We start from the raw sequence: 26,336 nt of genomic DNA, 5'->3' as shown, positions 1-26,336 counted from the left end.
AGAGACAGAGCAAGTGGGGGAGGGGCAGAGAGAGAATTTCAAGTAGGCTCCATGCTGTCAGTGCAGAGTCTGACGTGGGGCTCGAACTCTCATGTATGGTAAGATCATGACCTGAGTGGAAACCAGGGGTGGGACACTTAACCGACTGAGCCACCCAGGTGCCCCTCTTTTCCCTTGATTACAACCATGTTTCTGTATGTTTTAGTCCATCTCCATTTTTTTAAAAATTATTTCTGCCTTTTATCTCTTCTCTTTTCATTAGCTTTATTTTCTGTATTTTTGTCTTTTTTTTTAATCTAATTGTTGTTGTTGTTAAAGTCTTCTTATCCTGCCTTTTATTCACACATGCCTCTTAATTAACTTAAAGGAAGGTAAATATTTTCACATTATGGGAAAACAGAGCCTATCAGCTAAATTTACTTAAAAAAAAAATGTCTGTCTTTGCTTTCTACTTTCATCATTTCTCAACCCTTTTCCCTCTTCTCCAACTCAGAAAAATGGTACTTTGATTTTAAAGGAAATGAAAGATAATAGGAAGTGGTTTCAATAATTGCATAATTAATTAGCAATAGTGGGTTCTAATAGAACTGAGGTGATAGCTAAGAATACCCCATGAAGGCCACCTGTCTGTTCTGTTCTGGGAAAGATAACTTCAGTGAATTCATAGTAAGAAGAGCTTTTTGGGGCTGGTGGAGGTGATGCTTTTTCTTGCCCGGGGATGGGAAAATTGTAAAGGCTTCGTGGCTGTGAATATCGGAGTCTCCTGGTTTGTGAGGAAACAACAAACTCAGCTGCTAGAAAATGAACTTTTGGAAGTTCTGAGACTGTAATTTTTTTCTATTCTTGTCCTCTGTCATGATATGGAGACCATAGCTTAGTTGACTGATCTCTTGTTTTCAAAGGGTATTCTTTTTTTGGCCTTATTAGTATTGTGTTGTATTTATTTATAAATTGTCTCTCATTTGTTGGTATCCTGTTTTGGTCACTTTATTTGTTAAAAGATGTAGAAAAAAATGGAGAGGTTTGAAAGTACATAAGATACAACATTAAGTGATTTAACAGTGTTGTAGCAATCACAGGTGTGTACCGTAAAGAAGGAAGATACGAGTGTAATTTTAATACTAATCTTAAAGTAGGTGTATGATTTTTGTGAAGAAGTAGTTAACTTCTTATCTTTGTCTTTGTGTAAAACCAAACAGGAAATAGGCTTTAAAGACAAAAGCAAGAGTTTGGTTAGACAAAAATAAGGGCATCTTATTTATTTGATTGAAAAAAAACACTGGTAGGGTTCCAAGGGATGTTTTAGAGTTTGCCACTTCTGAAGCATTTTAAGGATAGATGAAATTCTTAATCTTTGTGATTTTAACTCATGGTAGGTAAGAGCCCCACTTGAAGGCTGAGAACAGGACATGATCAAGTTGAGCTGAGGGACTAGTGAGAACAAAGTTGGGATAGAATCAGGAGTTAAGGGAATTAATGTAAGTACAGTAGTCACCCCTTATCTGCAGGGGATATATTCCAAGACCCCCAGTGGATGCCTGAAACCATGGATAGTACAGAGGCTATATACTATGTCTTTTTCCTATACATACATACCTATGATAACATTTAGTTTACAAATTAGGCACAGTAAGAGATTAACAATAATAACTAATGATAAAATATTAACAATTTTTATAATATACTATGATAAAAATTATGTGAATGTCATGCCCCCCACAAATATCTTATTATCATCTATTCCCCCTTGTTCTTGTGATGATTGTGAGATGATAAAATGCCTGCCTGCCTAATGGGATGAAGACAGGTGAATGATGTAGGTATTGTGGTATGTCCCACTGGGCTACTCTTGTCCTTCTGACGATGTTAGAAGGAGGGTCATCTGCTTCTGGACCATAGTTGTGACAAACTGCAGAATGTGAAACTGGGGATAGGGGAGGGACTAGTGTACTCTTATGAGGTCCAAGAATGACAAAAAGGATTGGTACCATGAGTGCATTTTAAGGCAAAGGTGGATTAGGAATGTAAGACTGTTCATTAGACAAACCATGATTAGAAAGCCCAGAGTGAGCACAGGCATTTGAAGAGGTTTGAAAGATTGAGTGAAGTAAGAGATATGAGGGTCATATTCAGGGAGAGAGAGCTCATTGCAGAAATCGACAGAAGTGCTGCCATAGAGCCTTGACAGTATACTTAGGGCAGTTTAGAGTGGCCTTTTATTTGCACCATACCATATTCTCTCTTCTCTTTTTAAGGGTGGGAGGTAACATTTTGTTGTTGCTGGCCTCCTGTTTTCTTTTCCGTATCTAAACTACTTTAAAAAATAGTATTTTGGGGAGCCTGGGTGGCTCGGTTGGTTGAGCGTCCGACTTCGGCTCAGGTCATGATCTCACGGTTCGTGAGTTCGAGCCCCGCGTCGGGCTCTGTGCTGACAGCTCAGAGCCTGGAGCCTGTTTCGGATTCTGTGTCTCCCTCTCTCTCTGCCCCTCCCCTGTTCATGCTCTGTCTCTCTCTGTCTCAAAAATAAATAAATGTTAAAAAAATTTAAAAAAAATAGTATTTTGCCAACAAATTAATTTAAAAAATTATATATGGTAAAATTTACTTTTTGGTGTATAATTCTAGTTGTTTTGACAAATGGATACAATTTAACCAACACTATCATCAAGCTGTGGAATATTATTGTCTGTTGGTAGTCAGCCCTTTCCTCCACTCCCAGGTCACTATTGATCTGTTTTCTGTCCCTGTAATTTTGCCTTTTCCAGAAGTTCATAGAAGTGAGACTCATAAAGTAGGTAGCCTTTTGAGTCTGGCTTCTTTCACTTAGCATTATGCATTTGAGTTCCATCTATGTTGTTGTATTAGCAGTTCATTCTGTTTTATTGTATATATTCCATTGTTTAGATTTACCACATTTAATCACCATTTGAAGAACATGTGGGTTGTTGCCAGCCATAATTTCATTTGACCATCAAATTCTTTTCTTTTAGGCTTAGACTCAATAATTAATTTGGCAAATACTAAGATACAGGACAATGTTGAATTAATCTAAACTAATAACCTGTAATAGTCATACTAAACTGCTTTGTGGGTTATATTAAATATAGGTGAGCATTCTGTCTCTTGCAAATCAGTTGTGATACAGTAAACTTTATTTATTTCCAGCTTAAAAAATTAATTTCCAAAAGGACTAAGGGCACTGATGATTTAAAAACAAGATATGGCCAACTATTAATCACTTACTAGAGCATATTATTTTTAAGTATCCTTAACATTTAAGGATACACTATAATTGATATGCTAATTATATATTTTTAATTCAGTGATTAGGGGTAAATTCCTTAACAGTCTTTCCTGAGCAACACTTAGCTTAATTTGATAATCAATATATTTAAAAGTAATAAAAACCTTCACTTGTTCAGCAGGAGTATTCCAGGGAACTGAGCTGGCATCAGGATAATTTTTGTCCATACATTCATTTAGCCAACTAGCCAGCCACGCTGCCTGCCTTTGAGTGCCTCTTGTGTATTCGACTGCTTATAGTCTGTTTTTGTGGTCTGAGTAGAATGACTGTTTAACTTCTGGTCCAAACTAGAGATTGCTAAGAATGAAAGGGGGCACTATTCGTAATTATGCTTAGGAAACAGGTATAAACCAAGACAAACTGGGAAGTATGTTCACTCTGTATGGTACATGCAACTGCTGTACCATGGAACTATGGGCAGTTACCAGGCAGTTACCAGCATCCCAAGATGTTGGAAGGTAAACAAAACAAAACAAAACAAAATTTTTAAACTGATTTGCAAATCTAAACTGGGAGAGAAATAAAACATTGAGACAAAATATAAAGTATAAAGCCAAAGAAGTCAGGGACAAAAAGCATCCAGTATTGTGTCTGAGGCTCTTGATGATGTGCATTGAGAGATGAGGATGAGCAGAGAATAGTCTGTGATGATTCACTTTACCAGTGAACCATGTATACTTGGCAGTAGGGTTCGTTAAAACATAAAATTCACAGATTTAGCCATTTGGAATGGTTAGCAATTTATGATAGGGACTGTTTTCCCCAGGAGTATGAAATAAATAGTAACTTCTTATGTTTATATTTAATCAGATAATGGCATTAAAAAATATTTTATTAAAAAATTTTTTTTTAATGTTTACATATTTCTGAGAGAGAGAGAGAGACAGAGAGAGGGAGAGACAGAGCATGAGCGGGGGAGGGGCAGAGAGAGAGGGAGACACAGAATCCGAAGCAGGTTCCGGGCTCTGAGCTGTCAACACGGAACTTGACACTGGGTTCAAGCGCCCAACCTACTGAGCCACCCAGGCACCCCAAAAAGATTTTTTTTAAGTGATCTCTACACCTAACTTGGGACTCGAACTCACAACCCTGAGATCAAGAGTTGCACGCTTTTCCAAGTGAGCCAGCCAGGTACCCCATGTGGGATATCTTGAAGTTGGCAGTTGATTGTTTTTGGAAGATGTGTTCAAAGCTGTACAATTCTAGTTTGTGATCTTTGGGATTTTGCACACTAAGACATTGCAGTTTTCTCCCTCAGGAGGACATTAACCTGCTGTACCAGAATTGTTGACATGAATTAATAACAATTCTACATCTGTATACTACTTTACAGATTAGGAAGTTACTTATAGGTATTATCTCAATCTTTACAATAAACCCCAGTTTTAGATGGTGATCTTTAAGCCCATGGTAGAGTTTTCCATAGAAGATTAGTTTTTGTAAGTGTCACATAATGGAACTTCACGTAGATGAAATCATTCAGTATACAGTTGATCCTTGAAAACACAGATCCACTTATACATGGAATTTTTCAAGAAATAAAGTACTTTAAGTGTATTTTGTTTTTCTTACATTTGTTTTAAACATTGTTTTCCTCTAGCTTACTCTATTGTAAGAATACAGCGTATAATACGTATAACACAAAATGTGTTAATTAACTGTTTATGTTATCAGTAAGCCTTCTTCTGGTCAACAGTAGGCTATTAGTTAAGGTATGGGAGAGTCAAAAGTTAAATTTTGATGAACATGCCCCAAAGCATGTTCTCAGGGCAACTGTATTTTCTGTTTATGTCTGACGACTTTCAGTAATGTCTGTGATGCTATTGCATATGTCAGTTTTTGTTTATTATTGCTAAGTAGTATTCCATTTATTCATGGATCTGTTGATGGACATTTGGGTAGTTTTCATTTTGGGACTATTAAGAACAGGCTACTAAGAAATTCTTGTACAAGTTTTCTGTGGACATGTGCCTTCATTTCTGTAGAATAATACAGTATTTCTGTGTCAAAGGGCAGGTGGAAGAGTAACTTTATAAGAAACTGCCAAATCCTTTTCTGTAGTAGTTGTGTATTTTAAATTCCCAATAGCAGTGCATGAGAATTTCAGATGCTCCACATCCTGGTCAACAGGTGGTGTCAGCTATCTCTTTAGTTTAGCCATGTTGGGGGGTATGAGGTGGTATCTTGTTATGGTTTTATTTTGAGTTTTTTCATGTTGAGCATCTTTCCATGTGCCTACAGGTCATTTGTATATTCTCTCTTCCCAAGGTTCCTTTAAAGTCTTTTGCCCTTTTTTTTTCTTTTTAAAATTTGGTTGTCATTATTACTGAGCTGTAGGAGGGTTTTGTTGTTGTTTTTTTTTTTTTTTTAAATTTTTTTTTCAACGTTTATTTATTTTTGGGGGGACAGAGAGAGACAGAGCATGAACGGGGGAGGGGCAGAGAGAGAGGGAGACACAGAATCAGAAACAGGCTCCAGGCTCTGAGCCATCAGCCCAGAGCCCGACGCGGGGCTCGAACTCACGGACCGCGAGATCGTGACCTGGCTGAAGTCGGACGCTTAACCGACTGCGCCACCCAGGCGCCCCATGGTTTTGTTGTTTTTTAATGTATTCTGGATACGTTTTTTCTTAGATTTAAATTTTGTAAATATTTTTTCAGACTGGTTTGCCTTTGTTTTTATAATAGTGTCTTAAAACGAGTAGACATTTTGGCTTTTGATGAAGTCTAATTTACCAATTTTTAATTTAATGATTAGTGACTTTTGCGTTGAGGAAATCAGCCAAGGCCATAATGATATTATCCTCTATTTTCTTCTGTAGATCTTACATTTTTTTAATTTTAATTTTAATTTTTTAAATTTTATAAAGTAATCTCTATGCCCAGCGTGGGACTTGAACTCAGGACTCTGAGATCAAGATTTGCCTGCTCTACCGACTGAGCCAGCCAGGCACCCCAGATTTTATGGTTTTAGAGTTAACTTTTAGGTCTGTAACTCATTTGAAATTAATATTTGTGTATGATATGTTTAATCTTCCTGTTGATTTGTCTTTTATCTTTATGAAATGTTCTTAAAATACTCTTTGTTTTGAAGCTTACTTTTTCTTATCCTAATATAACCACTACAGTTTTCTTATGTAGCTTTACGGTATATATTTTCTAGTATTTTGCTGTTGGCCTATACATGCTTTTGTATTTAAAGTATGTCTCTTATAAACAGCATGTAGTTATTGGCTCTTGCCTTTTAAATCCAGTCTAACAATCTCTGCCTTCTAGTTGGGGTGCTTAGTCCATATTTAATATGATTATTCATATGGTTGCAGTTTGTTTTTCTTTTGTTTCTTTGTTGCTTCATTTCTGCAACCTTTGGGATTAATCAAATAGTTTAAAGTACTCTCTTTTATCTCCTTTATTGACTTAACTGTGCTCTTTTTATTTTTTGTTAGTCATGCTAGAGCTAAATGTGTAATACTAACTTACCAAAGTCTAGAGGTAATATACCACCTTTCACTTCATATTTCATACTTCATAACGTTTACTACTTACCTTTTCCCACCCACTTGACAAATCCAATAACCTTAGAACAGTACAGTTCTATTTATTTATCTTTTTCTTTCTTTGTGCTGTCATAGCTTATACTTTTACTTACGACACAAGTCTCACCTTAGGATTGTTTTATTTGCTTTAGATAGCAGTGTTTTAAGGAAATCATGCTGAAGAAAATATTTTCCTAATTATTTGCCTTCTCTGATGTTCTTTTCTGTAAATCCAAGTTTCAAGCTGATCTCTTTCCCCTTTAGCCTAATACCATCCTTGGGCATTTTTTATAGTGCACGTCTGCAGAAAACACATTTTGTTGGCTCTTATTTATCTGAAAAGGTCTTTATTTCATCCTCTGAATACTTTTTCTGGATGTGGAATCTTCAGTTTGCAGGGTTTCCCCCAGCTTTCAGAACTTTGAAGATGTTCTGTTGTACTTAGCCTTCCTTATTTCTGGTGAAAAGTCAGGTGTCATTTATATTTTTATTCCCCTGTACCTGTAGTAGACCCATCTTATCCATGGATTTGCTTTCAGCAGTTTCAGTTACCCGTGGTCAGCTGTGTTCCTGAAGCAGATGATCCTCCTTCTGACATATCGTCAGAAGGTCAGTGGTAGCCTCATGCTGTGTCACAATGCTTACGTCATTCACCTCACTTCATCTCATCATATAGGCATTTTATCATCTCACATCATCGCAGGAAGAAGGGTGAGTATGGCACAATAAGATATTTTGAGGGAGAGACCACATTCATATAACTTTTATTATAGTATGTTATAATTGTTCTACTTTATTATTGTTGTTAATCTTTTATGGTACCTGATTATTATTTTTATTTTTTATTGTGCCTAATTTTTAAATTAAGCTTTATCATCGGTATGTGTGTATAGGAAAAAAACAGTATGAATAGGGTTTGATGCTATCCAGTTTCAGACATCCGCTGTGGAGGTCTCAGAATGTATTTCCTTTAGATAAGGGGGGCTGTGGTAATGTGCCCCCTTGCTCTCCCCTCTCTGTCTTTTGTGGTTTCCAAGATTTTTCTCTATTTTTAGATTGAAGGAGTTTGTGCCCCAATGTAATTTTCTTTGTATTTATTCTGCATGGGATTTGCTTATCTTCTAGGATCTACAAAAAAGAGGTTTTCATCTAAATTTGGGATATTTGGGTCATTAGTTTTTTCAAAAAATTAGGGCCCTCTTTTCTTCTAGTCCAGTTAAAATACAGACTTAAAATAAAGTAAAATAAAATATAGACTGTTTGGGGCACCTGGGTGGCTCAGTCATTTAAGCATCTGACTCTTAATTTTCGGCTCAGGTCATGATCTCATGTTTCATAAGTTTGAGCCCCACATGGGGCTCTGCACAGATAGTGCAGAGTCTGTTTGGGATTCTCTCAACTCCTTTCTTTTCTCTGCCCCTCCCCAGAAATGACTGACATCATTTCATAGATCACTGAGGCTTTATTTTCACTTGTTCTTTTTTCTTTTTATTTCTCATATTAGATCATTTTTACTGATCTATCTTCAGGATTTCTCTTTCACTTTGTCCTATCTGTTAAACATGTCTGGTGAACTTTTTATTCCGGTTACTGGATTTTTAAATTTAGAATTTCCATTGGTCTTTTTTGGGTATGTTCACAGATAATTGGTGAAATTAGTTTAATCAAATGCTTTGATGCTGGACATTAGGGCTTTTTCTTTTTTGTTTGTCCCAGCCAGTTCCTGGACCTGAGACATGCCCAGGAGCTTCTGCTTCATTGTGTTTTTGTTTTTTTGTTTTTTTTTTCATTTTTATAGTAAGAAGATATGTAGTACTGCCCTGATCTGTACAGGGTTTAGGAAGCTCATGAACCTAGTTTATTCTTTCATCTGATTTCTTACATCTTTGATGTTTTCAGATCCTGGGTTTTTAAAGAGTTGTTTTGTTTTGTTTTTGAGAGAGAGAGAGAGAGATCGAGTGAGCATGTACACAAGTTGCGGAGAGGGACAGAGAGAGGTCCAGGTAGGCTCCACACTCAGAATGGAGCCCAACATGGGTCTTGATCCCACAACCCTGGGGTCATGACCCAAGCCAAAATCAAGAGCTAGACGCTTAACCAACTGAGTCACCCAGGTGCCCCTGGATCCTGGGTTTTTATGTTTAAAACAAAGTTATTACAAGAAATGAGAATTTTAAGAAATAAAGTTATTTTAATGATAAGTTATATTACTGTGTTACTTCCAACTGGTCTCCTTCCTCTAATCTGTTTGCCTCTGCTCTATCTTCTGCAATGCTACCTTTAGCTATGATATGCAATTAAAACCACAAACATGTCTCTATTGCCATATTTTCAACTCCAGCCCCCCGCTTCATGCCCCTAAAGTTATATTCAGGCTATACTGCATTATTTTTCTTCCATTTATGATGCAGTTTTATATCTTTTTATTTCTGAAGGTATTTTCATATCTTCATTGTGTTTAAAATAGTCTTTCTTTCCATCTTCTTCATCCTTTGGTGGCCAACTGAAATGTCCACATTACTCTGAACAGTGGGTAACAGTCTTTTTTCTCCCTGTAACAACTTTTCTTCCTTTCTGTTTATTTTCACCTCTCTTTTTGTTATTACCATAGCTCTTTGAGCATACCACTATTATAGTTCTTGAATGATGGTAGTTATCTGTATTTTTATCTGTTATACTCTGTTGTGAGTTTTTTGTTGACAAGGTTTGGGGATTGGGTCTTTGTACTTGACATCTTCATACCCCCATAGCAACTAGCATTTTATCTGTACATAGTGGCTGTTTAATAAACATTTATCACAAGAATGATATTTATCTTTTCCTAGTTAACCAAGAAGTGGCTGTTGTATGTTTCTTAAGGAAACTTTTCTAATTATGCATTAATTCTCTTGGTATTTTAAATTAAGGATGGTTTTTAGATGTTTAGAAGTTGTCACTTTATTTCTTGTTTTACTCTTGATCAGTAAGGCAGCGTCAAGACAATTTATTTCATTTCTCAACATTAATTTACTAATACGAGTTTGAGAGAATCTTTGGAGTTCTTATTCTTCAAGTAGATGAACTGCTTGACTTTCTCTGACATTAATGACTAGTTAGAACTTGTATCAAAGACTGACATAGTCCAAAGAAATCAAGAGATTTGAGTTCTCTCTGGGCAATACTACTGACTTGGTTTTGTGAAAAGTGACTTTTGACTGTTAAGCATATCACTTTATTAGATTAGAGCTTTTGATTCTTATTTTTTCTTAAATATTTTTTATTGAGATCTAATTCACATGCCATAAGATTTATCGTTTAAAAGCATAAGAGTCAATGGTTTTTAGTATATTTGCAAAGTTGTGGGACCATCACCACTATCTAATTTCAGGACGTTTTTATTTTATCACCCCAAAAAGAAACCCTTCAGTAGTCATTAGTAGTCATCCTTCATTCTGCCTTTACTCTCCATCTCTATGGATTTGCCAGTTTGGACATTTTACGTGAATAGACTCATTGTATGTGGCCTTTTGTGTCTGGCTTCTTTCATTTAGCGTAAGATTTTCAGGGTCATCTATATTGAAGCATGTAGCAGTATTTCATCCCTTTTTTGTGCCTAAATCATACTCTGTGATATGTATGAACATATCACAATTATTTATCTGCATCAGTTGATGGACATTTGGGTTGTTTCTACTTTGGTTATTATGAAAAATGCTGCTATGATCATTTTTGTACAAGCTTTTGTATGAACATAATGTTTTCATTTTTCTACAAATGGGATTGCTGGGTCATATGTTTAATCTTTTGAGGAACTGCCATACTTTTCTGTAGGAACTATATGCCATTTTACATTTTCACAGTTATGAGGCTTCCAGTTTTTTCATACCCTTGCCAACCCTTTTGATTATGCCTTTTTGATTACAGCCATCCCAGTGGGTATGAAGTGGTATCTCATTCTCTTATGGGTTTGATTGCATTGCTCTAACGGTAAATGAGGAGTTTCATTTTTTCATGTGTGTATTGGCCATTCATATATCTCTTTTGGAGAAGTGTCTGTTCAGATCCTTTGGCCATTTTTTAATCAGGTTGTCTTTTGATTAGTGAGTTTTAAGTGTCCTTTATCTATTTTAGGTACAAGTCCGGTATCTTATGTTTGTTGCAGGTTTCCTTCCATTGTGCAGGTGTGTTTTCACTGTCTTGATAGTGTCTATTGATAAAACACAGACTTTAAATTTTGATAAATTTATCAATTTTTCTTTGGTTGTTGTGCTTTTCGTGTCATATCTAAAAAGTCATTGACTAATCCCAGGTAATGAAGATTTATTTTTGGGGTAATTTTTATGTATGCTGTGAAGAGGCCCAAATTCATGTGGATATCCAGTTTTCCCAGCACATTTGTTGAAAAGACTGTTCTTTCCCCCATTGTTTTATCTCAGTATTCTGTGGAAAAATCCTTTGGCTGTAAATATACAGGTTTATTTCTAGACTCTTAATTCGGATTACTATAATTTCATACTATTAAAATTAGGAGATGTGAATCTTCCAACTTTTTTCTTCGTTTTCAAGATTGTTTTGACTATTCTAGGTCAAATACATATTTATTTTAGGGTCAGCTTGTTAATTTCTACAAATAAACTGTGATTTTGATAGGAATTGCATTGAATTAGAGATCAATTTGGGGTGTATTGCCATCTTAACAATATTAAATCTTCCAGTCCATGAGCACAATATATTTTTACATCCTTTATTCCTTTTTTTAACTTGAATAAAATACTGGGTATGTATAAAAACAAGTAGAGCGGCAGTATCTATAGTCCCATGGACCTCTGGAAGTTCTGAATATTTTAACTATTTTAATAATTTTAGTGTATCTTCAAATAAGACATTTATTGGAGTTAAGCTTGGTAATCATTTATTAAATTATAACTTATGCTAGTTATTAAGCTTGGCTCTGGAGATATAAGGATGACTAAGAGATCACTGCCATTAAGACTTCTGGTCTAGGGAGGAAATCACTTATAAAGATAATTTCATACAGTATATTAGGTTCAGAGATAAAGATTTCTTGAGAGTTGTTGGCCAGTCTTCACTGTGTAAAGCTTTTTGCTACATAAAAAAGTGATTATGAATTGTGTATTAGCACAACTTTTCCTAGTTGTGATAGCTTATAGAGAAGTTAAAAATAAGTACCGTAAAGGTTCTTAAGACTTTGAATTTTGGATTGTTAGTATCAATAATACATTTTTAATGAATTTTCAGGATTTATGAATTAATAATTACAAAAAAACTTAGAATCAGCATGCCACCTAAAATATTGAAGGAAATAAACAGCATTCATGTAAAGCAAAAGAAAAACTAAAAAAAAAAATTCTCTTTAGCTATCTGGACTCCTTTCTTGCCTTTTTTTTTTTTTTTTTTTTTTTTTTTAACCTAGTCCTGTTTAATTTATTATTGTCTCATAGATCTGTGTGACTTTAGCACCAGAATTTGGCAATTCTGTTGAAGCCTGGGAACCCCTCTCAGAATAATACTTACATTTAAATTAAATTAAATTTAATTTAACTTCATTTTTATTTTTTATTTTGCATGAGTTGGGGATACAGGCAGAGGGGAGAGAGACAGAATCCCAAACAGGCTCTATGCTCAGTGCAGAGTCCGACACAAGGCTCGGTCCCACAACCTTGTGATTTTTTCCTGAGTCGAAATCAAGAGTCAGACTCTCAACCAACTGAGCCACCCACGCTCCCCAGAATAATATTTTACTTAAGCCAGAATAATCAGGATGCAAAAGATAAACAGTTATATTAAAATTGTTATAAAAATATTATAACAAATTCATGATTCAGTAATCTACATGCTGCTTTAGTAACATTAAATAACAAAATTGAAAATGGCAGCATAGTAGTAGTAGTATTTTTGAGTGTGGTAGCCTATTAAATAACAAAAGTGGAAATGAATAATGAGTAGTAATGACTGACCTTTTGAGACAAAAACTATTAATGTGACAGGAATCAAATTGATTTGTCATTTGTTCCTTACATTTGTAATGGAAGGACATGCTGAATTTTCAGTATTTTCTCCTTACCCAATTTCATAATGTCCCTGAATCCTGTGCATAGACCCTTGCGGAGTTCATGAATGCCAGGTTAAAAATGCTATTTCCACTCTTTCCTCTGCCTAAAATTGTTTTTTATTCCCTTTTCCTCCTGCCGCATCTGACGATGATCAGCCTGAGATTTAGCTCACTTGTCTCACTTAGCACTTGCCGATTATTTACTTGCCTTTTGTTTGCTAGTCACTATTCTGATGTATTTGGAATACATCAGGAAACTGAACAAAATTCTTTGCCCCTGAGAAACTTACAGCCTTATGGGAGAATAACAGTAAACAAATACATAAATTATATAGAATTATATAGAATGTTAGATAATTATAAATGCTGTAGAAAAATATGCAGTAGGATAAAGTGGATTCAGTATGCATTGCCATTTTCAAAAGAGTAATAAGCAAGGTAAGCTGATTGAGAAAATGACTTTTAACAAGAACATGGAAGTGGTGAGAGTTAACAATACAGATATCTTTTCCGTCTCCTTCACCAGAGCTGAAGACTGACTTTTTTATTTGTATTCCTAGTGCTAATGTTGTGACTAGCACATACACAATCAGCCCTTCATGAACTGTCATTAAGAGAAAGGTTGTTCACCTTTCTTGTGTCTGTCCATAGTTTGAGAAGTTTAACCAGTTTGGGTGATTGAACATGTGTCATTTTCCCAGTGGTGGGTTAGATAATATTCAGGTTATATCTAGGCATAGCTTGCTGTTCTTGCATTTACTTTCTGATAAGCCTTACTAAATGTAGTTTGGCTATTATCATTAATCTTTTGTCTTTTTTTGTGCAAAGTACAAATAAAATAAATGTTAAATGAAAAGATAAAAGTTTAGGATCAGCCAAATTATTTAACTCTCTCAGGCACAGCTCTCTTCAGCAATCAAATGAAAGTTGTAATAGATTATTTCAAAGGTCCTTTTCAGCCCTTAAAATTTAAGATTTGCCAAATATTTTTTTGCTTGCTGTTTGATAGAAATTGTAGGAGATGAGAAAGAATATTGGAAGAGTAATTTGAAGCAATATGTGGTCAAATACTGGAGGAGGAGATATTTTATATATATTTTATTTAATCCTCAGTACTTCATCAGAGTCCATTGGACCCAGTTCAGTTTTTGAGTATCTCTTTTGAGCAGTTTTGATTCATAAAGATGGTTATTTTATGACTTATATTCTTTCTTAGAAATTTTCTAAAGAACAAATAGAAAATTTATGTATTTAAAAAAATGAATAAAACTTATTCTCTCTTGCAATTACCATGTGATTCCTTTATAAATCTAACATGTATTATGGGATTTTATTGATCTTATTTTTCCTAAATCTTGAAATGATTGCATCTCCTTATTTCATCATTGCCCATCAGTCCACAATGCCCAGACACTAAAGTAACACGAAAACAAGTTTCAGTACATAACTAAAGGGTGAAAATTTACATATATATTTTTTGACTGGTAGAATTAGAAGTCAGTAACAAAAATATATTTAAAAAACCCCAAATTAGAAACTAAATGATACATTTCTTTCTTCTTTTTTTTTTTTTAAATGTTTATTTATTTTTTGAGAGAGACAGAGACAGAATGCGAGTGGATTAGAGAGAGGGAGACACAGAATCCGAAGCAGGCTCCAGGCTCTGAGCTGTCATCACAGCCCGACGCAGGGCTTGAACTCACAAGCTGTGAGATATCATGACCTGAGCCGAAGTCTGACGCTCAACCGACTGAGCCACCCAGGCGCCCCTAAATGATACATTTCTAAAGTACCTCTGGGTCAACAACAAAAATCATAAGGGATATTAGAAAGTATTTTGAACTGTATGATAGTGAGAGCAGAATATATAAAAATTTGTGACATACAGCCAATGCATGTTGAGAAAGAAGCTTAAAACTTTAAATTAGAAAAATCAGAAGGGTCTGAAATCAGTTATGTAAGCATTTACCTTAAGAAGTTAGGAAAATAAAGAGCAAATTCAACCCAAAGTAAGTGGAAGGAAACAATAAAGGTAAAATTAGAAATAAATAAAATAGAAAATGGACAAACAAAAGCAACGAAACCAGAAGCTGAAATACTTGAGGAAATAGTGATGCCAGTCTTCCAGAAACTTTTAAAAAAATAGTGGATGAAGTAACAGTTTACAGCTCATTTCATGAGTTCAGCATCACCATGATACCAAAGTCAGGCAAAGAAACAATAAGAAAACTACAGACCAATATCCTTTGTGAAAATAGACTACTCAAAAATCTTTAATAAAATAGCACCGAACTAAATTTATTGATACATAAAACGAATACATCATGATCAAGTGGGATTTGTCCCAGGAATGCGATGCAGGTTAAAATTGGAAAACTAGGGGCGCCTGGGTGGCGCAGTCGGTTAAGCGTCCGACTTCAGCCAGGTCACGATCTCGCAGTCCGTGAGTTCGAGCCCCACGTCAGGCTCTGGGCTGATGGCTCAGAGCCTGGAGCCTGTTTCCGATTCTGTGTCTCCCTCTCTCTCTGCCCCTCCCCCGTTCATGCTCTGTCTCTCTCTGTCCCAAAAATAAAAACGTTGAAAAAAAATTTAAAAAAAAAAAAAAATTGGAAAACTAATTGATGTAACTCACCATGTAGTAGAAGAAAACAGAAAAATCATATCATCTTAAGTGTAGAAAAGTTTTGACACTCATTCAGCAAACTAGGAATAAAAGGGAATTTCCTTAATTTGATTAAAGAAATCTATCAAAAACTTAACAATTTGCATCGTATTTAATGATGAGAAACCGAATGCTTTCTCTCTGAGATTAAGAACAAAGATGTTTGTATTCACTGTTGTGCAACATTCTATTAGAGGTCCAAGCCAATGGAGTAAGGCAGGAAAAAGAAAAGACATCCATATTGAAAAATAGTAAGTGAAACTGTCTTTATTTGGAAGCAACATTATTGCATATATAGAAAATCCTAATCTATGGGAAAGCCCCTAGAACTAATAAGTGAGTTTAGCAAAGTCAGAAGATACAAGGTCAGTATAATTTCTTTATATTACTGAGGAATGACTGCAAGTTAACAGAAGCAATTCCATTTACAGTAGCAAAATAATGAAATACTTGAGGGATATATTTTAACAAAATAAATATAGACCTGTTTACTCTAAACTGTAAAACATTACCAAGAGAAATAAAAGACCTAAATAAATGGAGAGATACAGCATGTTTGTGGAATAGAGGACTCACTGTTAGATGTCAGTCTTCCCCAAATTGATTTATAACATTAATGCAATCCCAATAAAAATCCTAGCATACTTTTCTTTCCCTCCCCTCCCCACCAACAAGCTTTGCAAGGAAATGCCAAGGACCTAGAATAAGCAAACAGTTTTGAAAAACAAAACAAAACATGAAGTTGTGGGACTTGCAGTGCCTGATTTCAAGACTTTCTACATAGCTACAATAATTAAGACACAGTGGTATTGGTATAAGGATAGACATGTAGATCAATGGAATAGAATAGAGTTCAGAAATAGACCCATGTATATATTCAGCTGATTTTTGATAGAGGTGCCAGTGTAATTTAGTGGGAAAAGGATATAGTCTTTCCAAGAAGTGGTGCTGTATATCTGGGTGGAAGAAAAATTTATATTGATCCTTATCTCAGACTTACGCAGTTAACCTTAAGTGGATGAGATACCTTAGCATAAAAATTAAGACTATTTTAATTTTTTTTTTCAACGTTTATTTATTTTTGGGACAGAGAGAGACAGAGCATGAACGGGGGAGGGTCAGAGAGAGAGGGAGACACAGAATCAGAAACAGGCTCCAGGCTCTGAGCCATCAGCCCAGAGCCCGACGCGGGGCTCGAACTCACGGACCGCGAGATCGTGACCTGGCTGAAGTCGGACGCTTAACCGACTGCGCCACCCAGGCGCCCCAGAAAGTAAGACTATTTTATAAAACATCTAGAAGAAAATGGAGGAAAATATTTGCCATGTTGGAGTAGGCAAATATATTTTTTTAAGCTAGACAAACAGCACAGACCACAAAATGAAAATTGATAATTGGGACTTGTTGAATTTAAGATTTTTGCTCCTTAGGTGATGCTGTAATGAAGAGATAACCACAGACTGAGAGAAAATATTTATTATATATTATCTATCTATATCTATATTTTTCTATCTATATCTCTTTTGTTACTCAAAAAATATTAAAAAATTCTTGGAATACAAATAACCCAAAGTTTTATAATCCAAATAAAACATGGGCAAAAGTTTTCAACACTTTGCAAAATGATACATGGATGGCAAGCACATGCAAACATGCTGCCTACTATCATTATTCATTCAGGAAGCACACATAAAAATCATTGAGTTACAATGACAACTTCCACTATATTGTTTGTCCTTGAAGACTTAAAATACTAAGTGTTGGTTAGGACATAGAGCAGCTGAACTCATGCATTGCTAGTCGGTGTGGAAAATAGTTTGACAGGTTGATTCCATTTATGTGAAATTTTAGAAAAGGGTGAATAATTTATAATGGAAGCTGATCAATGGTTGTATGGGATGGAGGTGGGAGCAAAGGAAAGGGAATTGCTTGCTGAGTCACAAAAAGGATCCTTTTGGGGTGATGGAAATGTTCTGTATCTTGATTTTGGTATTGCATGAGTGTATACATTTGTCAGAACTCCTTGAACTGTATATTTCAAATGGGTGTACTTCATTTAAAAATATATATACTCCAATGAAGTTGGTTTTAAAAATAAAATCACACTGGGGCACCTGGGTGGCGCAGTCAGTTAAGCGTCCGACTTCAGCCAGGTCACGATCTCGCGGTCCGTGAGTTCCAGCCCTGCGTCAGGCTCTGGGCTGATGGCTCAGAGCCTGGAGCCTGTTTCCGATTCTGTGTCTCCCTCTCTCTCTGCCCCTCCCCCCGTTCATGCTCTGTCTCTCTCTGTCCCAAAAATACATAAACGTTGAAAAAAAAAATTAAAAAAAAATAAAATCACACAACAATAAACTGTTGTTTCCTACTTGTTGCACATGAGCCTAGAGTAGTAGGCCTTACTCTGGGAAGAAGTTAGATGAAATGTGTGTTTGTAGATAGGTTATATTTGGGCAGTTCAGTTTCTGTGAGAAATATTATTAAGGAAGAGCAAAGGTAACTGCTTTTTAAAGGTAGCTGAAAGGGACCTTTTGTGGTATGATATAGAACATAAAATTTATCATTGTAACCATGTAAGTGTATAGTTCAGTGGCATTAAGCATATTTACATTGTTGTACAACCATTGCCACCATCTATTTCCAGAACTCCTTCACTTCCCAGATTGAAACTACACCCACTAAATAGTAATTCTTCCTCTTCCCATCCCCCAGCCCATGGCAGCCACCATTCTACTTTCTGTGTCTGTGATTTTGACTATTCTTGGTACTTTATGTAAGTGGAATTACACCATGTCTTTTTGTGATTTACTTCACCTAGCATGATGTCATAATGGTTCACTCATGTTATCACATATATGACAGAATTGCCTTCCTTTTAAACACTGAATAACATTCCATTGTGTGATTGTGCGTGTGTGTGTGTGTGTGTGTGTGTGTGTACGTGCGTGTGTGTGTATACACCACATATTATCTATCTATTGATGGACATTTGGGTTGCTTTTACCTTTTAACTATTGTGAATGATACTGCTGTGAATATGAGGATATGAATATCTGTTCAAGTCCTTGTTTTTAATTCTTGTGGGTATATACCTTGAAGTGAAATTGATGGATCACATAGTAATTCTGTGTTTAATTTTTTGATAAACTGCCACTCATTTTCCAGTGACTGCACCATTTTACATTCTGTTAGTGATGCACAAAAGCTGCAGGTTGTCCACTTCCTTGCCAGCACATTTTATTTTATTTTATTTTATTTTATTTTATTTTATTTTATTTTATTTTATTTTTTATTATTTATTTATTGATTGATAATAGACATCCTAATAGGTGTGAAGTGGTATCTTGTGGTTTTCATTTGTGAAGGGAAATTTTAAGGTCATTTAATCCAAACTTGTGATTTTGCAGATGAAATTCAGTCCGTAGGTTAGCAAGAGCTACCTAAGGTGGACGATTTTACAATTTCTTTTGTGAATTTCAACGGTTTGTGTTTGCATTTAGGCATTCAGGGTTTTGTGACTATATCCTAAATAGTTAGGCGTATGAACAGTTTTTTTCTTTGTGATTAGCTACAGCCATCATATTTTGTGTGGAAGAATAGATACTTTTAAAAATAGTTTTATTAAAATATTTAATAAGTCTGAAGTTTGGACAGTGAACGTTTTCCCCAGATTAACACACAAGTGTACACCATGAAAACAGCATGAAACACTGGAATTTGTCATTTCCATGAACATTAAACTATTGTTCAACAAGTGTTAGTATTTGTCTTCCTGCTTTAATTTTCAACTTCTGTAACAACGGAATATGAAACTTTTTTCCTTCTTTATTTTGCAACTTGCTAGCTGAACCTACTCAAAAATCATTGTTTTCATTTTTAGTGCTTAATTTCTGTAGTGTCTACATTTTACATGGTTCTTGGCAAGTTTATATCAGGTCTGCTAGATTCATTAGCTGAAACCACAGTGACTACTTTGAAAAGATAGAGATGAATCCTCCAGTAATGGCTGGGTGATGAAATGAGTGCTAAGTTGAGGTACCTTTATAGACTAGGACCTGGGAAGACCTGGTATCATACCCTGTACTCTTAAAATTGTTGGCACTGTTCAAATGCTCTTCTTCGTTTTCAAAAAATGTTTATTGAGTACTTACTATGTATTTGACATTGTACCTGGCGCAGTGGATATAGAAATGAGTTTCTACCGTTAAGGAACTCAGTCAGCCTGGAAAGGATACAGACCTATAAATAAGCTTATAATGTAAAGTGCAGTCAGTGGTCTAAATGTATAAAATGTGTGGAGATCTTACAGAGGGAAAGAGTGATGAATTTCGTAGGAGGATCAGAGGAAGGATTCCTTTAGATGGGATCTGAGCTGGGTTTTGAAGGTAGAATGTGAGTTTGTCAGTGGTACTGAGATCAGCATGTAGGGTAGGCAAAGCTGTGTGAAAGAACATGGTACATATGCTTAAAAGACTATAAGCAGATAATTCATGTTGGACACAAAGAATGAGGATTGTTAGATGAGAGCTATATTTCCCCTCATTGTCAAATACTGCCTGAAAAAACAGCCTGAGAATGTTAATGAAGTAATAGAGGCAAAGATAAAACTTTAACACTGGATTAATTGTAAAATTATAAAACTGGGATGTGCGTTGTATTTCTGTTTCTGAAATGCATATCTCCCTCCCTTCCTTTTACTTTCTCCCTCATTCCTTGCCCTCCTCCCGTGTGTGTGCGTGTGTGTGTATAAACAAGTTAACTGAGGGAGAAAGGAAGCAAGCCTTGGTTCTGGTCCCAGTTCTCATACCCTTGGTTGAACAAACCACTTCTGTTTTTGAGCTTTGGTTTCTTCATAATCTATACTTTTCAAATATTTTTTGCGGGAGTCCCAATTCTTGAGTGCCTGGAACACAGCAGGTGCTAAATATGTATGTTCAAATGAGTGGTCTTGAGAACTTGTATCTAAGAGAGGATAAATAATTAAAAAGCTTTAACAGAATAAGCAATAAAAGATTTATGTACAGACCATTGCTCTCCAGGATGCATTTATTATATAAAATGTGTTCAAGCAGTTTGTCTTTATATAAATGGTTTCATTTACCATTTAGATTTGTGAGGTCCTAGAGTATGGAAACTGTAGTATCTTTATATATATAAAACTCTCCCCAGACTTGAATGTCATATGCTGTTGTAATTATCATATGTGTCCAAAGAATTAGTATATATTTAAAAAGTGTGTTCATTTGTTCTTTGGCTGTGGCAGAAGTTCTTGGACTTAACTACTTCAGATTGTGATTTTTTTTTTCTCTTTAATCTAGTTGTAAATGGACCTTTTTTCTCATGTAAACTTTTCTCAGTGCAAAGCTAGTATTTCTTCTCATGCTACTTTTCCACTGTTGTATCTGCAAAATATTTGCTTCTGGAGCAGAAGATTGTAAAAATCCATTTTTAACCTTATAGAGTTGCTGTGATATACTGTTAATATTTCTTTCTTTACCTTTAGGGGTCCTACTGGGCAATAGACACCAATCCGAAGGAAGATGCACTGCCTACTCGGCCAAAGAAGAGAGCACGATCTGTAGAACGGGTAAAACGCTCTTTATCACAAATTGAATATGGCAGGGTTTATGTCAGCAGTACAGCTTTTTAAAGTTCATTTCCTATATAGCAACTACAACCTTAATGAAGGTAGTATTTTATTTGTATAGCATTTCTGTTTTTACAGAGCACTTTCAGACTCATTTTATTTGATCTTCATAACTCTTCGAGTGAGGTAGGCAGTTTAGGAATTAAGTAAAAGGTTTGTTTCGTAATTATGGCATAACTGTTCCCATAGACTTGAGTCTAGGTCTCTTGAATTGTAATTTGGTATTCTTTCCTCTGTATCTCCAACACCGAGAACTGGTTTTATGTAACAGAGCTGTTCCTTTTCACTGCAGAGAATCAGTCTGATTACATTGAATTTTCCTGATGGCTTTCAAAATGGTTTTTCCTGCTTCCAACCATGGAATAATTATTTTGTGTACAAAATTTGTGCCTCTGTGTTGTTTGTAAGATCATTCTTGGGAATTTATGGTTAGAATGAATTTGCAAGAACGAAAGAGAAAAGGAGCTCTAGTTGATATCCTAGGATACTTATTGTAACATACTTTTAGTCAGCACTTTGGCTGTCATCAGACATTAACTTTACCTTTCAGCTTTCCTCATTCTGTATTTCCATCTCAGCTAAAACACATACAGACCCCATTCTACCCTACTATTCTTTGACTCATTTCAGATGTTAACTGCATTGTGAAACCTTTCCTCAATTCGTTGTGTTCTTGTAGAACTTTTACAAAGTTGTTTTATAGAATTTCTCATACTTGGTAGAAATTATTTGCCTCTATATTTGTCTCCTTCCCTGGACTGTGATCCCTTAAGAGCAGAGAAAATATATTTGTATCTCCAGTGTTAGTATTTTTCACAGCTTATAATAAGTATCAGTAAGTGTTTTCAGAATAAATCAGGGCAAAGGGAATAAGATAAGATAAAGCAAACTGGGTTGTTTTATGCCCCTTCCTGGTAGAGAGATAAAACTTTTCAATCTTAAAGATAAGGACCTTAATTAAGCTGAGGGTTTAAGTTGGGATCAGGCGAGCTCATGAAGTATAGGTGCAGTGGGATTTAGTGAGGCAGATTTATGGAGCCAGAAGAAGGAATTCAATACTCCAGTTACCAAGCTATATGGAATTAGAGGTGAACTCTTAGGCCCACTTTTTGGTTTTGTACATACCAAAGTTTAAGAAATTAAAGTTTCATATTGGTGGGATGGTCTTCTGTTAACAGTTTTAAGATTGAGATGCTGATGAACTATGCATGTAGTGATTTGAGAGGGAACCAACCTCAGTTCCTGCCCTCCCGCTTCCGCCTTTTAGAAGAGACTTAGCACATGGACTTTAATTGTGTGAGAACGTGGAGCACAAAATTTTTAGCATCTCTTGCCAGAATGTGAAGGAAGGAGAGAGGTATCCACATTGTTAACCCAGAGCATCAGCAGGGATGCATATTTTGGAGGGTTGAGGAATTGTGGTCTTCTCAGCCATTTGTTCTTTTTCTGCAGTGCCTGGAACTTGAATTATTTTTGGAAATTTGAATTGATAGTTGGGTTGACAACTGTGCATTTCTTTTGGGTACCAGCTTTAAATTTTATTCTTGTTTCATAGTTCTTAGAGCAATCACTCTATTTCTGAGAGTCCTTTTTTTTTTTTCTGAAGACCATATTGTCCAGTTTACAGTGGAAGTTTATAGAAATAAAGGATTCAGATTACAGAAGTATGTTTTACATACAAAGCATGTGTTCTTGAATTTTGGACATATTTTCTGTTGTTTATCTTTTTATTTTAAGCTAAAATGTGTGTAAAAACTTCAACAACTTATCTTTGTAGTATAGTCCCATAAAATATCCAGTACCAGAGCCTTTTGGCTAGTACTGTTGATAATTATTTTGGCCTGAGCTGTGTATTGGTTGCTACCATAAGAGAGAAACTATATAGAAAATTCTAGCTGTAAGCAGAGTACATATAATCAGGGAGACAGATGTTGTTTAACAAATTCTCTAAACGATAATCTTTCAAAACAAAATTTATTGCTTTGACAAGCTGGTTATGTCTGTATTTTTCATTTAGAGGTTTTCTTGGGAGTAGAGGGGTAGTAATATTTTTATTAGAACAGAGTTTGTATTTTAAATGACCGTTGGGTCTTATCTAAGGAAATGTGTAAGACAGTCAAATAGTGATGGTTCTGAATGTGATTTTCATGTATTTAAAGTTTTCTCAAAAACTAAACATGACCCATAAGTTGAAACTTTTAAAAGATTTTATTTATTCTTATTTTTTTAAGTAATCTCTGCACCTAGTATGGGGCTCAAAGTCAGCACTCCAAGATCAAGAGTCACATGCTCTACCAACTGAGCCAGTTGGACGCCTCTAAACTTTTAAAAGATTTAAAAATGTAGATGGCAAATATGTTGACATCCCTCAAAGATTCTTATTAAATTTCTGAAATTTGTTATTTTTTTCCATGTGTAAACATCAGAATTCTATGTGAAAAATCAAAATGTTTCACACATTTTTGAAGAGAGATGAGCTTGTAGTGGAACAGAATTGGCTTTCTAAAGTGCTGAAGAGAAAGGATTTTTAAAAATGCAAGTAACAGTGTCTTTATGTCCTAAATGAAAAATGAGGCATGATCATTATTTCCAGCCTAATATTCTTAACTCAGTTCTCTGGACCACCTCCCTGTCCCTTCTATTTACTTGAACAGAAGCCCATGTTCTGGCCTGATCATTACAGTGTCCCTTTCTTCTTTTCTTAATTCTTGAGTATAAATGTCTCTCATTTTCCTTTTTCTTATTTCTTTCATTTTCTTACCACTTTTATCATAAAATGGACCTGTAGACCTTAAAAATATATTGAATAAAATTTAGCATGGTGAAATGAATGGGCTCCTTTACTAGGAGTCCTTTGTTTTACAATTTACTTGTTCTTGTGACTTTTGGCAAATTGTTAGACATTTTTTGAGCTTCAGTATCCTCAGTTATAAAGTAAGAAGATAGAAGTCTTGACAGCTGCTATGAACTGAATGTTTGTGTTCCTCCAAAATTCATATGTTTGGGGCGCCTGGGTGGCTCAGTCGTTTAAGTCTGACTTGAGCTCAGGTCATGATCTCACAGTTCGTGAGTTCGAGCCCTGCATCGGGCTCTGTGCTGACAGCTCGGAGCCTGGAGCCTGCTTCAGGTTCTGTGTCTCCCTCTCTCTCTCTGCCCCTTCCCCGCTCTGTCTCTCTCTGTCTCTCAAAAATGAATAAACGTTAAAAAAATTTTTTTAAAAAACAACAAAACCCCCCCAAAATTCATATGTTTGAAACCCTGCCCAATTCCAGTGTGATGGTATTTGGAGGTGGGCTCTTTGGGAGGTAATTAGGTCAAAAGGATGAAACCGTCATGAATGGGTGGGATTAGTGCCTTTACATGAATAGGCCAAAGAGCTAGCCAGCTGTCTGTACCCTGTGGGAATACCCATGAGAATACCTGGAAGAGGGCTCTCACCAGAACCTGACCATGTTGGCACCATGATCTTGGGCTCTCTGCCTCTAAAACTGTGAGAAATAACATTTCATTTGTTGATAAGCAATCCATCTTATGATTTGTTGTAGAAATCTGTGTGCTAAGACAACATTGTAATAATAATAGATAATTGTATTGAGTTTATGTGCCAGATGCCTTAAAGAATTTTATGTATATTAACTCCTGTAATTTTTATAGTAACTCCAAATTATGAAACGGATAGGTATAGATGTTGAGTAAGTTGTCAAAGGGTACTAAGACCACTGGGTACCAAGACCAGGATTATGAACCCAGGTAGTCTGCCTTTAGAGTCTGTGCTGTTTACAACTGTCCTGTCCTGCCACTATTATGTACTATGCCGTAGACCACATTACTGAATCAAATTTCTTCTTATGTGTGCATATCTTGCGAGCTAATGGTCCTTGATTTTAAAAGAGAACCCTAACATTTAACATACATGTATAATATATATACATGCATAGACACATAATTAGGGACATGAATATGATTATAAATGACAGAACAAGTACTAGTTAATCTGTTACACCAAGCAAGGATAACTAAAGTAGCACAATATGGATAATACTGCCCTGGGAAGGCCTTTGGGAAGAGGAGTGAAGCTTGGCGTGGAATTTTTTTGCCTAGAAATAGTTGTTCCACTTGGAGAAAACTGTGCATGATTGACTGGCAGGTAGGAAGTGCAGGTGGCATAATTGAGACCCCTTTTAACAATAGTGAAGAATTTAGGGCATGGACATTTAGATAAGGAGTAGAAAGCCTGAAGCCTTGGGATCAAGGAAGTTATTTTGATTTGATAGCCTGTAGTGTTGAGAAAGGAATCAAACAGTTAAGAAAGATACTTGCTCTTTATAAAAATACTCCTTGCAAAAGGAATATGCTGTAGCAGAGAAAATTAATTTTCCCTCTACCCTTCTAGGTTCTTGGCTGAGACCTACCTGTAATAAAAGGCAGATTAGTACAAGAAAAACAAATTTAATTACACATGTGTATATGGAAGTCCCACAAAGATATCAGGCTCAAAGGCATTTGAGGCTTATATACCACCCTGAGCTAAGGAAAGGAGTGTGGTCTGGGGTTTCAGAGAGGAAGAAGGCAATTCACAGAAAGGGGAGAGAAGAGCAGATGTTTGGTAAATAAATGTTTTCCCAGCTGTGCAGAAAAGTCAGATATAAAAAGTTATCTCTGGTAAAAACTTCCTGGTACAGATCCCTTTCTCATTTCTTTTGGGCAGTGAAGGAGAAAGTAATTTTTCCTGAATCTACTGGGTCCTGTTTGCCTTCAGGTCAAAAATCACATGCCGGAGTGGGGCATGTTCTGGGATGGCTTGTTCTGAATCCCCTCAATGGATGGAGTTGCCATTGTGAAATGGCAATGGCCTGGGCTAGGGATACATATATGAATAAGAAAGTTCTCTAGAAAATTAGCATAGTATCAGGTTTCTTAATACGTACTCATAATTTTGTGAAATGCTTCAGTTTACCAGGTTAATTTGACAGATCTTTGTTCTCTAGATACTGTGTGTCAGGCATTATGTTAAAATGTACGGTATACCAAGAATAATGAGACCTGATAAGACCTAGAATTCTAGCACAAAGACAAAGTAGTGTACAGAAAGTATTTTAAGAAGGATATGACACGTTATTGTACACAAAGGAAGGAGAA

The 26,336-nt window shown here is 35.7% G+C and overlaps 1 protein-coding gene across 8 annotated transcripts in view; it reads left to right on the top strand.

Moving 5' to 3' along the window:
- FOXJ3 (forkhead box J3) overlaps window positions 1–26,336 on the top strand; it is a 152,368-nt gene that overhangs the window by 69,075 nt on the left and 56,957 nt on the right. For 7 of the 8 annotated variants that reach the window (XM_045476892.1, XM_045476893.1, XM_045476897.1 and 4 more), the window contains one exon: window positions 21,054–21,137. In XM_045476892.1, coding sequence (XP_045332848.1) covers window positions 21,054–21,137 — 84 coding nt within the window. Of the gene's footprint in view, window positions 1–7,114; window positions 7,551–21,053; window positions 21,138–26,336 lie in introns of those variants that run through there. The other variant, XM_045476896.1, reaches the window with a different exon arrangement.

The sequence above is a fragment of the Leopardus geoffroyi genome, chromosome C1, assembly GCF_018350155.1.
Source record: "Leopardus geoffroyi isolate Oge1 chromosome C1, O.geoffroyi_Oge1_pat1.0, whole genome shotgun sequence".
Lineage (NCBI taxonomy): Eukaryota > Metazoa > Chordata > Mammalia > Carnivora > Felidae > Leopardus > Leopardus geoffroyi.
The sequence above is the reverse complement of the archived record's forward strand: the minus strand, read 5'-3'. Positions and strand labels throughout refer to the sequence as shown.